General features: G+C 37.8%; 1 protein-coding gene across 1 annotated transcript in view; it reads right to left on the minus strand.

Moving 5' to 3' along the window:
* Nucleotides 1-14,358, minus strand: part of LOC115410347 (inositol polyphosphate multikinase-like) — a 31,978-nt gene extending 17,620 nt beyond the window's left edge. The window contains exons 1-2 of the mRNA XM_030121959.1: nt 13,071-14,358; nt 234-319 (exon numbers count right to left, since the gene is read on the minus strand). Of these exons, the coding sequence (XP_029977819.1) occupies nt 234-319; nt 13,071-13,311 (327 nt within the window). The 5' untranslated portion in view covers nt 13,312-14,358. The remainder of the gene's footprint in view (nt 1-233; nt 320-13,070) is intronic.
* Nucleotides 14,359-14,431: the final 73 nt, after the last annotated feature.

The raw sequence follows: 14,431 nt of genomic DNA on the forward strand, positions 1-14,431 counted from the left end.
TTGTCTTGGTTTTGAACCTCAAGTCTTGGTCTTGTTTCAGTCTTGAAACCCTCTGGTCTCGTAAATGTCTTGGTCTCGAACCTTAAGTCTTGGTCTTGTCTTGGTCTCGGATGTCTTGACTCCAACTCTAGTAAATAGTTACAGACACTTGCATGACCTGTGGGTTGGATGACTGTTTTAATGTCAAAGTGGTGGAGACAGATTTGGGGTTTTAATCCATATGTGGACGTTACCATGCTGTAAAACTGCATCTCCCGTGGGCCTCTGGGTGGAGGTTGAAGCTGCTTCAGGACTGTTCCATCTGGATGCTGCAAAATTCCTACAACAAAGATAGAGATGGTGATGAATGATATTTTGAACTACTGGACATGATTCATGTGTTTCATACACTGTTAAAATAGTCAAAACAAGAAAAACATTCAGTAGGGCTTTTGATTACTTAACATTCAGTCAGAAACTCATCAACAGACAGACACCACAAACAGGAACCTGTAACTTTAATGTCTGCGCTGAGGTCAATGTCCAGTCATAAACGGTGACAGTGATCAATTTATAGCCCAGTTTACGGCCAATGACATGAAAAAGATGGCAACAGCCTTAGAACTACGCAGACAAACACAGAGGAACCAGGGCTCCTGCAGGTTTCTACAAGTTCAATTTAAGACCTCTTAAGACCCTTTTAAGACACTTACAGCAGAATTTAATGCCCATTTCACGGCCATACTGGCAAAAATTCATGACTCGTAGAATTTAGGAAAACATTTATTTACATCAACAGAGACTGAATATTACATACATACTGTACACAGAACTAAATGTCCTTTGATCATTTCTCACTGGGGGCTGCAAAGTTAGCGATAATTGGTTCCTATTTTCAATGGGTGGAACTGAGTAGAATAACGATACTTTCTTTGTATCCTGGACATTTAATAGACACATTTAAACACAAGAAGTTTATGGAAACAGAACTGAAGACTCACCAGATTAAATTTAAGACATTTTAAAGACTTTTTTAAAGGGCTCATATTTGTCTAAACCCACTTTTCTTATGCCGTGTTTCCACTACGTGGTACCGGCTCGGCTCAGCTCGACTTGACTCGACTCGGCCTTTCTGCGGTTCCATTACAAAAAAGAACCTGGAATCTGGTACCCAGTATTAGTTTTTTGGTATCACCTCCGCTGAGGTTCCCAGACTGGGGACCAGATACTAAAATGTGACCTGTAAACACTGCAGACTACTGATTGGTCAGAGAGTTGTTTCTGTGACCTGCCGTTTTACAAAAAACAGATGCGGAAGTTTACAGTAAATATAGCGGTAGGTTAATCCACATGATGATAGCCCGCAAAACTATACCATGGTTTGTCGAGATTCAGTCTTTGGTGGCTGACGTAAAAATTCAGCATGAGCTTGACGAGACAACACGCAATGAGCGAGTTTATCAGCAACTCTCTGAGCAGACAACACGGAAGTAATGCACCGCATCGTTATGACGTCCAGGTACTGTAAAGTTGGTAGTATCCTACAGTGGAAACGGTCTCCAGGAATAGGACCTGGTACCTGAGTCGAGTCGAATCAAGCCGAGTCGAGTCAAGCCGGTTCCATGTAGTGGAAACGCAGCATCAGTCTTTGGTTCATTTCTTTGTGTATTTGGACCCTAATAGTTCATACAGTTTGAATTTGAACCCTCCAGCTGCTCCAGAACTATCTTTAGATTCATTTGGACAAAAATCCAGTGGATTTCTACAACCTCTTTGAATTCCTTCTTAATTTGTTACATTTTATAACTAGTTCCGTCACAACATTTGCACATAGAAGGTCCAGACTTCAGACAAACATTTCTCCAAGTACGACATAGGGCCTAATTGTTCGGCATAACAATAAACCGTGGTAAAATTGCAGACAGTTAGTATTACCGTTTAAATTCTAATTATCATGATAACCGTGTTTGATCACTGCAGAAAACGCCAATGTAAAGATATGCTTTTATGTCAAATATTTGAGTATAGTTTAAATCTATTTCAATTCTGATTGTATATACCTAATATTTGGAACCAACATTCACTTTTAAAGTCTTTGAAAAGGTCCATTGAACATCTTTGTGTTATTTATGCAATAAATTATATATATTTTTCAATATGTTTATATATGTTTTTATATATGTTTATGTGTTTATTGGCCTTTTATGTTGATATAGTAGGTTAAAGTGAAAAAACTATAGGCAGATGATATAAATGAAGTTGTGCTGAAAGAAAAGATACCAAACATGGGTACAGTAAACATTTATTTATATAGTATATAAAGGCAAAATCAAAAGTGCTGAAAAACCGCCAAAATAGGCTCTGACACTAAAGGTTAATACTTGAATGTTTCTGCAACAGAAAGTGCATTGTGCCAATTATTTTATTTGTTTTTTGTTTTTGTTTTTTTTTTTCAAAATACAACTTGGCTAAATTAATTTTAAGTGTGTGTATAAGTAATTTTTGAACATTTTGAGCGCAATTTCAACAATACCGTGATAATAATGATAACCGTGATAGCAAATTTTCATATCGTTACATCCTAATTCAGCCATAAGGATACTGGTTCTACTGGTGTCAAAGGCCTGTTAAATAGACGACACCTTTTCTCAGTGGTCCAGTCTGTCTCTGTTGTCTGTTTTGCCTTGTTATAGCTGTTGCATCACTGTCTGTCATATGTGATTAGGGCTGTGTACTGGCAAGAATCTGGCGAAATCATACAAATCACAATACTAGGATCACAATACGATATATCACAATACTGTTAAAAAGGCAATTTTTTTCCTTGTTTGTTTTTTTATGATTATTTCCTTGAAGAATTGAATTACACCAGAAATCTGCACAAATACTAAACAAATTTTTATTTGATCAAAACAGGATCTCATACTATATCACAAAATGTTCCTGTGTTCAAACTGAAATTTTGTTTTACAGACATTACAGTTTCAGATCCTGTTCAAATGTTCATATTCTATTAGTTCAGAACTAACATCATAATATTATTTTTGTACAATCTCAACAAAAGAACTAACAGTATTTAATAAAAGAGAGTTAAATAATAATAATAAATAAAATATAAACCAAAAAGAAAAACAAAAGAAAATCAAAATGAACCTCCACAAAATCTGCATCTGAATAAATACCTAAAAATATCGATACAGTACTTCTTGATATTGATACAGTATTGTGAAATGAAATACCACTAAATACTGCAGAACCGATATTTTCTTACTATATGTGATGTGCATTGCTCTATCCACCAATGATTTAAAGATGCATGTGGAAGTCTGTCTCCATGTTGGTAAGACTTGCCGTGTTTCATTTGCATTTTCCTGTTGTATGAAAGTCACCTACGAGTTCAGAAGTGAATTGGATTTCTTTGAATGTCAAGTTAGAAAGATGTAAAAGGAAAAGCCCCGTGTGCCGTTACATCATTCGGTGCTGACCACAGCTGATTACAAATGTACCGATTGAACCTGCAGCGGAAAGGATTAGTCTGCTCTAAGGCCGCATTCTTCGAAGAACACACACACATACTGTACAAACACACACACAGTCACAAAGGAGTCCAACGTGCCCATATGAATAAAAATACCAAGCAGACAGTGTGTGTGGGAGGGTGGGTGAGTGGACAATGTGAGCCTGAGGGGGACATGTGGCTGGTGTCGAGGTCATCAGTCTGAATCCTAAGCCTGGGCTTAGCTCTAAACCTACTGGTGCAATACTTCTAATGACAGAACCACATTAAACACAGTATGTGTCGACATGAACGTACAGTACACACATGTCAGCAGAGCATAAGGACCACTGACTCAACATGCACACGGTTCAACATCTGATTATAGGTCAAGAATAAAGTGGAAATGGTGGAACACGTATCCAGACCCTTCATGTATTAGGCATATGTGTGCATTGCAAAATATTTAGTGTAATAGGACTTCAAACATTAGTGAACATGGAGGTGGTGGGACATTAATCATATTATGATTAAATTCATGGATGAGATTAAGGAATCATAAGTCTTCACTACCAGTTGTTGTACCAGACGTGTTTTCACATTTTATGGGAATACCAAGGAAAACCCTGTAAACACCTGATCAGTCACATAGTTCAATGTCCAACATGTCAGAACTTACTTGAAAAGCCCCCCCATCTCCTATAAACCCTTAAAGATCCACAATATTTTTTTTCACAACTTCCAAATGATTCTTTTGTGTTTCCTAATTGATTTATCCCCATTTTTAAAATAATATTATCCTCTGTATTTTGTGAGGTACTTGGATAAAAAAGTCTATTTCAGGGGGTACTCCGCTGTAAAAACTATATTTCAGGGGGTACTGCACTGTAAAAAGTCTATTTCAAGGGGTACTTCACTGTACAAAGTCTATTACAGGGAGGACTCCACTGTAAAAAGTCTATGTCAGATGGTAATCCACTGTAAAAAAGTCTATTTCAGGGGGTACTCCACTTCAAAAAGTCAATTTCGAGGGTACTCCACTATAAAAAGTCAATTTCAGGGGGCATTCCACTGTAAAAAGTCTATTTTAGGGGGTACTCCACTGTAAAAGTCAATTTCGGGGGTACTCCACTTTAAAAAGTCTATTTCAAGGGGTACTCCACGGTAAAAAGTCTATTTCAGGGGGTACTCCACTGTAAAAAAAAAAAAAAAAAAGTCTATTTCAGCGGCTTCTTCACTTTAAAAAGTCTATTTCAGGGGGTACTCCACTTTAAAAAGTCTATTTCAGAGGGTACTCCACTTTAAAAAGTCAAATTCGTAGGGTACTCCACAGTATAAAGTCTATTTCAGAGGGTACTCCACTTTAAAAAGTCAAATTCGTAGGGTACTACACAGTATAAAGTCTATTTCAGGGGGTACTCCACTGTAAAAAAAAAAAAAAAAAAAAAGTCTATTTCAGGGGCTTCATCACTCTAAAAAGTCTATTTCAGGGGGTACTTCACTGTAAAAAAGTCTATTTCAGGGGGCACTCCACTGTAAAAAGTCTATTTCAGAGGGTACTCCACTTTAAAAAGTCAATTTCGGGGGTACTCCACTGTAAAAAGTCTATTTCAGGGGGCACTCCACTGTAAAAAGTCTATTTCAGAGAGTACTCTACTGTAAAAAGTCTATTTCAAGGGGCACGCCACTGTAAAAAGTCTATTTCAGGGGGTATTCCACTTTCAAAGTCAATTTCAGGTATACTCCACTGTAAAAAGTTTATTTCAGGGGGTACTCCACTTTAAAAAGTCAATTTAGGGGGTACTCAACTTTAAAATGTGTATTTCAGGTGGTACTCCACTGTAAAAAGTCTATTTCGGGGGTACTCCACTTTAAAAAATCTATTTTGGGAGTACTCCATTTTAAAAAGTCAATTTCGGGGGTACTCCACTTTAAAAAGTCTATTTCAGGGGGTATTCCACTGTAAAAAGTCTATTTCAGAGAGTACTCTACTGTAAAAAGTCTATTTCAGGGGACACGCCACTGTAAAAAGTCTATTTCAGGGGGTATTCCACTTTCAAAGTCAATTTCAAGGGTACTCCAATGTAAAAAGTCTATTTCAGGGGGTACTCCACTTTAAAAAGTCCATTTCGGGGGTACTCAACTTTAAAAAGTCTATTTCAGGGGGTATTCCACTTTCAAAGTCAATTTCAAGGGTACTCCAATGTAAAAAGTCTATTTCAGGGGGTACTCCACTTTATAAAGTCAATTTCGGGGGTACTCCACTTTAAAAAGTCTGTTTCAGGGGGTACTGCACTGTAAAAAGTCTATTTCAGGGGGTATTCCACTGTAAAAAGTCTATTTCACGTGGTACACCACTGTAAATACACTGAAATATACTTGACAACAGCTGATAACAGCCCGCAAAACTACACCATTCAGTCAGGAGGTTCAGTCTTTGGTGGCCGATGTAAAAATTCAGCTTGAGTTTTACGAGACAACGCACAACGAGCGAGTTTATCAGCGACTCTCTGAGCAGACGACACAGAAGTAACGCGCCGCATCGCTATGACGACCAGGTACTGGAAAGTGGGTAGTGTCCTGTAATGGAAACGGTCTCCAGGAATAGGACCTGGTACCCGAGTCGAGTCGAGCCGGTTCCATGTAGTGGAAACGCGGCATATGTGTGTCCTGATGTCACATCAATTGGCTCCATATATGTGCCAAGTTTGAAGTAAATGGAAACAAAATTGATGTTTTTGTAGACATTTGAAATTTCTCCCATTATATGGAAATGAAAAAAAAAAAAAAAGATTTAAAGAATTCCTAAAAAGTTTGACCTACTTTCCCAAAATGTAATCAGATCTATTCTTCGTCACTAATAATCTAAAAACCCAATTTGGTCTGAATTCAACCAGTAGTTTTACTGCTAAAATGTAAACAAACAAACAAACTGAACCAAACCCAAATGACGCTGCTTCAGATGGTGGTCAGTGAAACCTCCCCAGTTCCCAACAGAAACTGCTCTGAACAAAGGCCTGTGGTGGGTAAACACACTAAAGGCAGTGGGAGGAGGACGTACAGGGTGACTGTGAGTAGCCGTTCAGGACGAGCAGGATTCCTGCACTGGTTCAACAGCCCAACAGAGAATAAAGAAACCTGCTGTCGGAGGCTCAACCCTGTCTGAACACTCCTCTGACTGAACATGAATTCAAGACCAAGGACAAACTGAGATCAGCTCATTCTGTTATACTAAAACAGGGGTGCCAAACATAAGGCCAAGGGGCCAAAACCGGCCCACAGAACGGTCTAATCCGGCCTGAAGGATGAACTTCAGAAGTACCAAAAGTACACTGAAAATATTAACAGTCAAGGGCGTTCAGGTTCCACATGCACCTCAGTGTGGTGTCAAGTAAAATAATCACGTAATAACCCATAAATAATGACAATTCCAAATTTTATCCTTGGTCTAATACGAAAAAATAAAATTGTATCATGAAATTGTTTACATTTACAAATACTGTCACAATAAAATGTGAATAACCCGAACAAATGAGAAACCTGAATTTTTTCAAGAAAAATAAGAGCAATTTCAACAATATTCTGCCTGTTACAAATGTTTTCTGCATTTGTAGATCCACTGGGATCTGTAAATTGAGGTAAAAATAATCTGTGATATAATATTGGTGAAATTACACTTAAAAAAATAAAAGATATTTCAGGGTGGATATGGTTGATCAAGTTCTTTACATTTTCATAAAGTAATTTACCTGTCACACTAAAACAGAAGGAGAAACATTTCATTTACAGGTTATCATTCCTACTCTTTTATTGGTCTGACCCACTTTAGATCACTTTGGGCTGAATGTGGCCCCTGAACTAACACGAGTGACAGCCCTGGTCTAAGAACTCTTCCAAAGCCCAGGTCCACGCCTCTGTCTCCTCTTCACGTTGGAGTCAAACAGGTTTCAGCGTGGACATTTCACTCCATTTGAATGGAGAACATCAGGTAAATCTGCATTACACTGAGCATTATTAACTCCAATCAATATATGTTCCATTTCTAATTCTCTGTCATTCTTTCCTCAACTCACACATCAGTTGCACATGTCATTTCATGCTGTGTGCTCAAAAATACCGTAACACCAAGTAATTCACAACACTTCTGCGCTGTCTTTAATTTAGTCTGATGCAGAGCAGAGAAAACCTGTTTTCACTTAAATGATATGAAAACATAAGTTTGTGTGAAGTATTTTTAGTTTAACTTGTGCTTAGAACTGTAGCTTCCTTCAGTAATCATCGATCTAAAACCACCGTGTCGCAGTATTAGTATGTATATTATATAGTTATTAGTATATATAGTATGTATAGTATATAGTTATTAGTATATATAGTATGTATATTATATAGTTATTAGTATATATAGTATGTATAGTATATTGTTATTAGTATATATAGTATGTATAGTATATAGTTATTAGTATATATAGTATGTATAGTATAAAGGCTGTTGCTGTGAAACCACCTGTGTTTACTGGTGATGAGAACCTTCACGCTCCTCCATTCAATTAAGGTCCATGATTCTTGATGCATGTCAATGTAGGGCTGCAGCATTTTGGCCAAAAATAAAATACAGACTTTTTCCTCTAAAAACTCAATTTTTGATTTCTATTTGGGCTGGTGGTGGTGTTTTAGCTGGCATGTCATTTTCGTGTGCAGCCTGCCAATGCAACACACTGCTTCTCCCACTGTACGTGTGATGATGTTTGAGGAGCTGAAATAAGTTGGTTGTAGGGCAGCACAATATTATAAAAAACTGACATTACAATTTTTTTTAACCCTGCGATATATACTGCGATTTGAAAAAATACTCAGGATATAACAGCTGTGTGGTGCTGATATAAATGGTCAAACAGATTAGTTGTGTTTCCTCACTGTCCTAATTAAATAATCTGACTTCGATTTAAAATCAATTAATCGTGCAGCCCTTTGTCAATGTACAATATTGTTTCTTTTCTATATTCATGTGTTCATGGAATTCTCTCTAGTCTTGTCACAATTATTACACAATGCCAAAAACAATTATTTGAAATAATTGTGATTATTTTTTAATAATTGTAATAATCATCTCTATTCTCCTGTATGACATATTGAGTGAAAGTTACATAAATAATGTTTCTTGGTGCTTTTTTTTAATGGCATCGTCTTATATATTATTTAGATTTTCTATTATGGTCCAACATTTCAATAATATTTAAAGGACTCATATTTAGCTAAAACCACTTTTCTTAGTCTGGGGTTCATTTCTTTGTGTATTTGGACCCTAATAGTTCATACAGTTTGAATTTGAACCCTCCAGCTGCTGCAAAACTATCTTTATATTCATTTGGACAAAAATCCAGTGGATTTGTATAACTTGTTTAAATTCCAGCTCGCTTTGTTACGTTTTAAGGTCCAGACTTCAGACAAACATTTCTCCGAGTATGACATAATTGTTTGTCAGCAGACTCGGGTACCAGGTCCTATTCCTGGAGACCATTTCCATTACAGGATACACCTGACTTTATGGTACCTAGTTGTCATAGCGACGCTGCGCGTAACTTCCATGTCACCTGCTTAGAGTTGCTGATAAGCTCAATCATTTCATGTTGTCACAGTGTAGTTTTGTGAACGTTCATCATGGATTAGCCTACTGGTATATTTACTGTCAACTTATGAATCTACGTTTTTTGGGGGTTTTTTTTGTTTTTTTTTTTATGGTGTGTTGTGCATTGATGACGCAATGACAACTCTCTGACCAATCAGTGGTCTGCAGTGTTTGCATGTGACATTTTAGTATCTCTTCACCCATTTTGGAACCTGGGCTGAGCAAGGCACTCAGAGAACGCAGACCTCTGCCAAGGCAGATCAGTGTCAGAAATTATTGATGACATTGATGATGATCTGCACCTCATAAATCAGCAAACACAACTCCAAAGCCTTGCACTGACAACCACGTTTCAGTCGATGTGACTCAGTGAATGGAACTGGCCCTTGAACCTCAGACAACCACAACTATCCCCATTCCTGGAGTTCGTAGCTTCTCTTAAACACTATAACCCACCTACACACTAATTTAATACAGTATGTTTTTGTCCATGGTACATGCCAGCTATGTGACCTCTGAGCCTTTACATGGAGATCCTTTAGGTACAAGGAAAAACTATTAGAGCATAAATAAACCTAAATCTGAATCTAGTCAAATCCCCTCAAACACCTGCTTTCATTCAAAGACATACTGAATCAACGTGTCCGTGGAGGGACAGCACAAGAAAAGCACACTGTACCAGAGTAAACCACTACTGGGTTACGGCGTGAACACTGCCTCTTTGACTTTCAACACACTGGGCCATATTTAATAACTTATACTGGGATATTTTTTCCTTTAGCCATGATGATAAAGATTTTTTAAGCTTCACGGTACATTCACAAAACTACTAAGCCAGTGTTTTTCAACCTTTGGGTCGGGACCCCACGTGGGGTCGCCTGAAATTTCTAGGAATTGATAAAAATAAAACCTTACTAATAATAAATATATGGTGAGTTGACAGAGACAATCCCAATACATAAAAGACATGACAAACTGTGAGTCTGAAACTGCAGCACTGTGGTTCTGTTTATCTGTCACATGTTCATTGTGGTCGGTTTCAGATGCTGCAGCTCTTTCATAATTCATAGTTTGAGTTCTTGTTTGTTCAGTATTAATTGTCAGCCTTGTAAATCCAAGCTGGACTGACTGTACATATCCTGACCAAGGAAAATCCAATTCTCACTTAGTGCAGTAATCTACACCTGGGTTTACTGCCTCCGACCACAATAATATACATTATATAGACTAAATGTCCTCTAAAATTAACGTTTATTCGCAACATAGTATAGCAAACTATTACATGATCAAAAACAAATTAATTTTAGCAAAAGTAAAAAAAAGTCTCTGTTTTGAATGTCTGGGGTCACCAGAAATTTGTGATGTTAAAATGGGGTCACGAGACAAAAAAGGTTGGGAACCACTGTACTAAGTACAAGTTCTAAAACCATAGAACTCTTTGCAGGCCAGTAATACAACTAGAGCTAAAATGATTTATCGATTAATCACTCGAGTTGATTAAAATTATTTGATTATAATTTTCCTGAATTTTGCCACTGTTAAACATTGGTTCCACTGTTCTGTTTCACACCGATGCTTATTGTGATGCACATGACATCAGGGTCAACACAACAGAGGTTTGGATGGTGTCAGGCGTCCTGTGACCGTTTGAACACACAAAAGGATAACACAAACTGTGGGGACGGATTCTCCAGAGCACAAAAGAACGCACATTCTTTACTTGAAATATGGGCTGTGAAACGTACACACACTTTAGAAGTAAAATGTAGGACATTTGCAGTGGCTGTCTGTGTCCACAGAAAACAGAACCTCACATATTAATATAAGACTGAGACCACGGATAGATGAACTTCAAATCAAAAGCAATGTAGTGAAAATAATGAACATGAATGTTCCGTAATCCAACCTGCTGCTCATATCTCACCGTGCATCTTCTTTTATAATTCTCAGTGTCTTCTACAGTTTCATTTTGTTTAATCTTACCATTTCCTGTATGTCATCTTTGTTTTTTGTTTCATTTCATTTTTCTTCATGTTACATCTTTACAGTTTTCATTTTATCACATATTTTATGTTGTTGAATATTTTTTGTTCTCATCTTTTCACTTCTTTCATGCCATTTTCACTCTTTTCCATTTTCCTCCTGTTGCATCTTCTACACTGTTTTCAGCATCGTCCACACGATCTCACGTTCTATGTGTGTTTTCATCTTATTATGTTTCCAATGTGTGATTTACACTGATGAAGTTATGGAGGTGTGCAATGATTAAAAAAAAAAAAAGAAGAAATTACAGATAAATTCACTCAAATATATTTCAATGTAATGTTTTCGAAAATGCAAGGATTAGAACGTACTGATAGGTGTGTGTTCAAATGAAGAAGTAAACAGTTAAACAAACCACAGTTGGATGACATTTAGGACAAAGATTTGGACGTTAAACTGTGGGTTGGATGTAGAGCTGAAACGATTAATCAATAAATCAACTCAAATTGATATAAAAAATTGTTCAATGACAATTTTCCTGAATCGAAGCTTTGATTCCTTCATTTCACTGACATTAAACACTGGTTCAAACATAAACTTGCATATTTGTAAGTTGGATCCAAATGTGTTGAAGACAGCAGCACATTTGTTCGTAGATGTCATTAGACCTGTTTATTTATATTTAGAGATATTTTTATACATACTTTTATACTGTTGTTGTTGTGTTGATATTTTTTTCTATATCCTTTTACTTTTAGACTTTTGGTAGTTGTTTCAGCTGATTCTGGAAAAAATGACAAGTTGTTTGTCATTTTGAGACATCTCTATTTTTACTGTTTCTTTCACCTATGCAAATAATTGTTAAATTGAAGCAAACAAATGATAGATTAATCCACAGGTGTCAAACAGGCAGCCCAGGGGCCAAAACCGGCCCGCCAAAGGGTCCAATCCAGCCCCTGGGATGAAACTGTGAAATGCAAAAGTTACACTGAAGATATTAAAAATCAAGGATATTAAAATAACTTTAGGTCAATTCAATCTAAAGTGGTTCAGACCAGTAAAATACTATCATAATAACTTATAAATAATGAAAACAGCAATTTTTTCTCTTTGTTTCAGTTTAAACATTTAACATTTAAGTTTTAACATTTACAGACAAGCCTTTTACAAAAAATGTGCATAACCTGAAATGTCTTAACAGTATTCTAATTTTACTAATATTCCGCCTGTTACTAAATGTTTTGTGTATTTGTAGATCCACTATGATCTGAAAGTTATAATGCACATGTATAAATTATAAACTAAGGCATAATATTGTTAAAATTGCACTTATTTTCTTTTAAAGAATTTTCAGGTTCGTATTTGTTCATGTTATGTTCAACTACTGTTCGTAGATGTAAACATCTCCATTACGGAATTTGACTTTTTTTTTCACTTAAAAACATAGAGCAAACTTTGGAGTTGACATTATTTATAAGTTCTTATCCTATTATTTATATTATTTTACTGGTCCGGCTCACCTTATAAAATATTAGGCTGTATTTGGCCCCTGAATTAAGGTTAAAGACTCACCTGTTTAGACTGGCTTTTACCCCTTAGCACTAAGACACTATTAGGTTGAATCTGTGGTCTCTTTTATCAATGTGTGTTGTGTGCTATTGTTTTATTCATATTTATGGTACCTGATTAACCTGTTTTTTTAATCTTATAATTTAATCATGCTTTTAGATGTAAAGCACTTTGGGCTTCGTTATATTGTTGTAAAGTGCTATATAAATAAACTTTGATTTCATTTGATTTTGAATTGAAATGAGTTTGACACCCCTGGATTAATCGATTACAAAACTAATCGATAGCAGCAGCTCTAGTTGGATGCCCCACCGAACTAAAACACACCTTTCATCCTGTCACTCAGTCCTGACATCAGCAGAGTCAGGTTTGAATCAGTAGAATAATAATCAGACAGCTGTAGTGTTCTTTCCTCACCCACTTTATCCACTCCGTACTTGTGTCCCGCCACCTGGTGGGACAGTGGGACGCAGCCGTGCAGGTGAGGGCGGCCCTGGGGCGGCCCCCCCTGCCACTGTCCGCTCTTCTCTTTGGCCTGGGGGGCACCGGGGAGCAGCGGGGCCAGGCTGACCTCCACAGGGGCCGAGCCGGGGGTCAGTTCCAGTCTACCTAGGGCTAAGGAGGACTCCATCATCAGCTGATGCTGAGTGGTGGACATTTGTCCGGAAATAAAAAAAAAAAAAGATCAATAAAAGGCAAGTGTTCGTCCAGTGAAAAAATAAAATTAAAAAAAAAAGGTGGCGACTGTTTATTTCCCTGTGCCCATTCACATACTGTTATTACGTAAGACACAAACACAGCCCTGCACTAATTCAACTGTTTGGGCGTCAGGTTGACAGGTCTTCATGGAAGTGGTCCGGTCCGGTCCGGTCCAGCCGCCTCGGTCGACTACGCTGATTGTGACCGATGACAGCAGCAACAGTGACGGACAACAACCCTGTCGTAACCCCTGGTGTGTTCGCTGGTGGAGCAGGAGTCGGAAAGCAGCGCTGATTCAATGATTTTCATATCTTGAACAGCAGCATAAATACATCCTGGCCACATCCCACTTCCTACAAGTGTCAAAGCACGAGACGCAGCGCAACTTCCGCTTAAAGTTTCCAAAATAAAACCCAACCCAGCTATGAATAATATGCTCCAGAGCACTGGGATAATTCAGACAAAAATAAGGTTTTACAAGAGCTTAGATGTCCTCTTTGGATAGTAAAAATGTACCCTAAATGTTTTTAATTCCAGTTTACGAGACCCGTTTTGGCGCCTTTGTTGTGAAGCTAAAGGCTAACCTCCTCCAGTCTTTGCTCAATGACGCCAACTTGACGCAGTTCTACTTCCTCGGTCCGGAGAAGTAAACACGGTTTGTCCCTTAGTAATGGTGATATTACGACACAGTCAGGAGTGTTATCCCGTTCCAGTTAAAGGGTTGAGCGGGTCACAGGTCCAGTATCCGGTTGCTAACTTATCGGCACAGTCCATTTAGCCGCTAAACAACCCCCTGTCTTGCGTCAGCAGACAAGCGGGGCATCACGTTTACAGAAGGAACTCCCTCCAGATGAAAGCCTGTTCGGTGAACATACATCCACAAATGACGTATGAGCTCCCCGAAAGCCATGGTAGTCAAAGAGGTCGCCAGAGTTGTCCTCAGCGTTAGCTAGATATCCAGGTCAGTGTAGGCGTCTGCCTCCCGACGTAACCAATAGCGCCCAAAGCCTCCTACACATTTACGACACTTGCCATCACTGTCGCAAAAATATACCTTTTCACACGCCTTTACGGCAGTT

Source organism: Sphaeramia orbicularis, chromosome 19, assembly GCF_902148855.1.
Source record: "Sphaeramia orbicularis chromosome 19, fSphaOr1.1, whole genome shotgun sequence".
Taxonomy (NCBI): Eukaryota; Metazoa; Chordata; class Actinopteri; order Kurtiformes; family Apogonidae; genus Sphaeramia; species Sphaeramia orbicularis.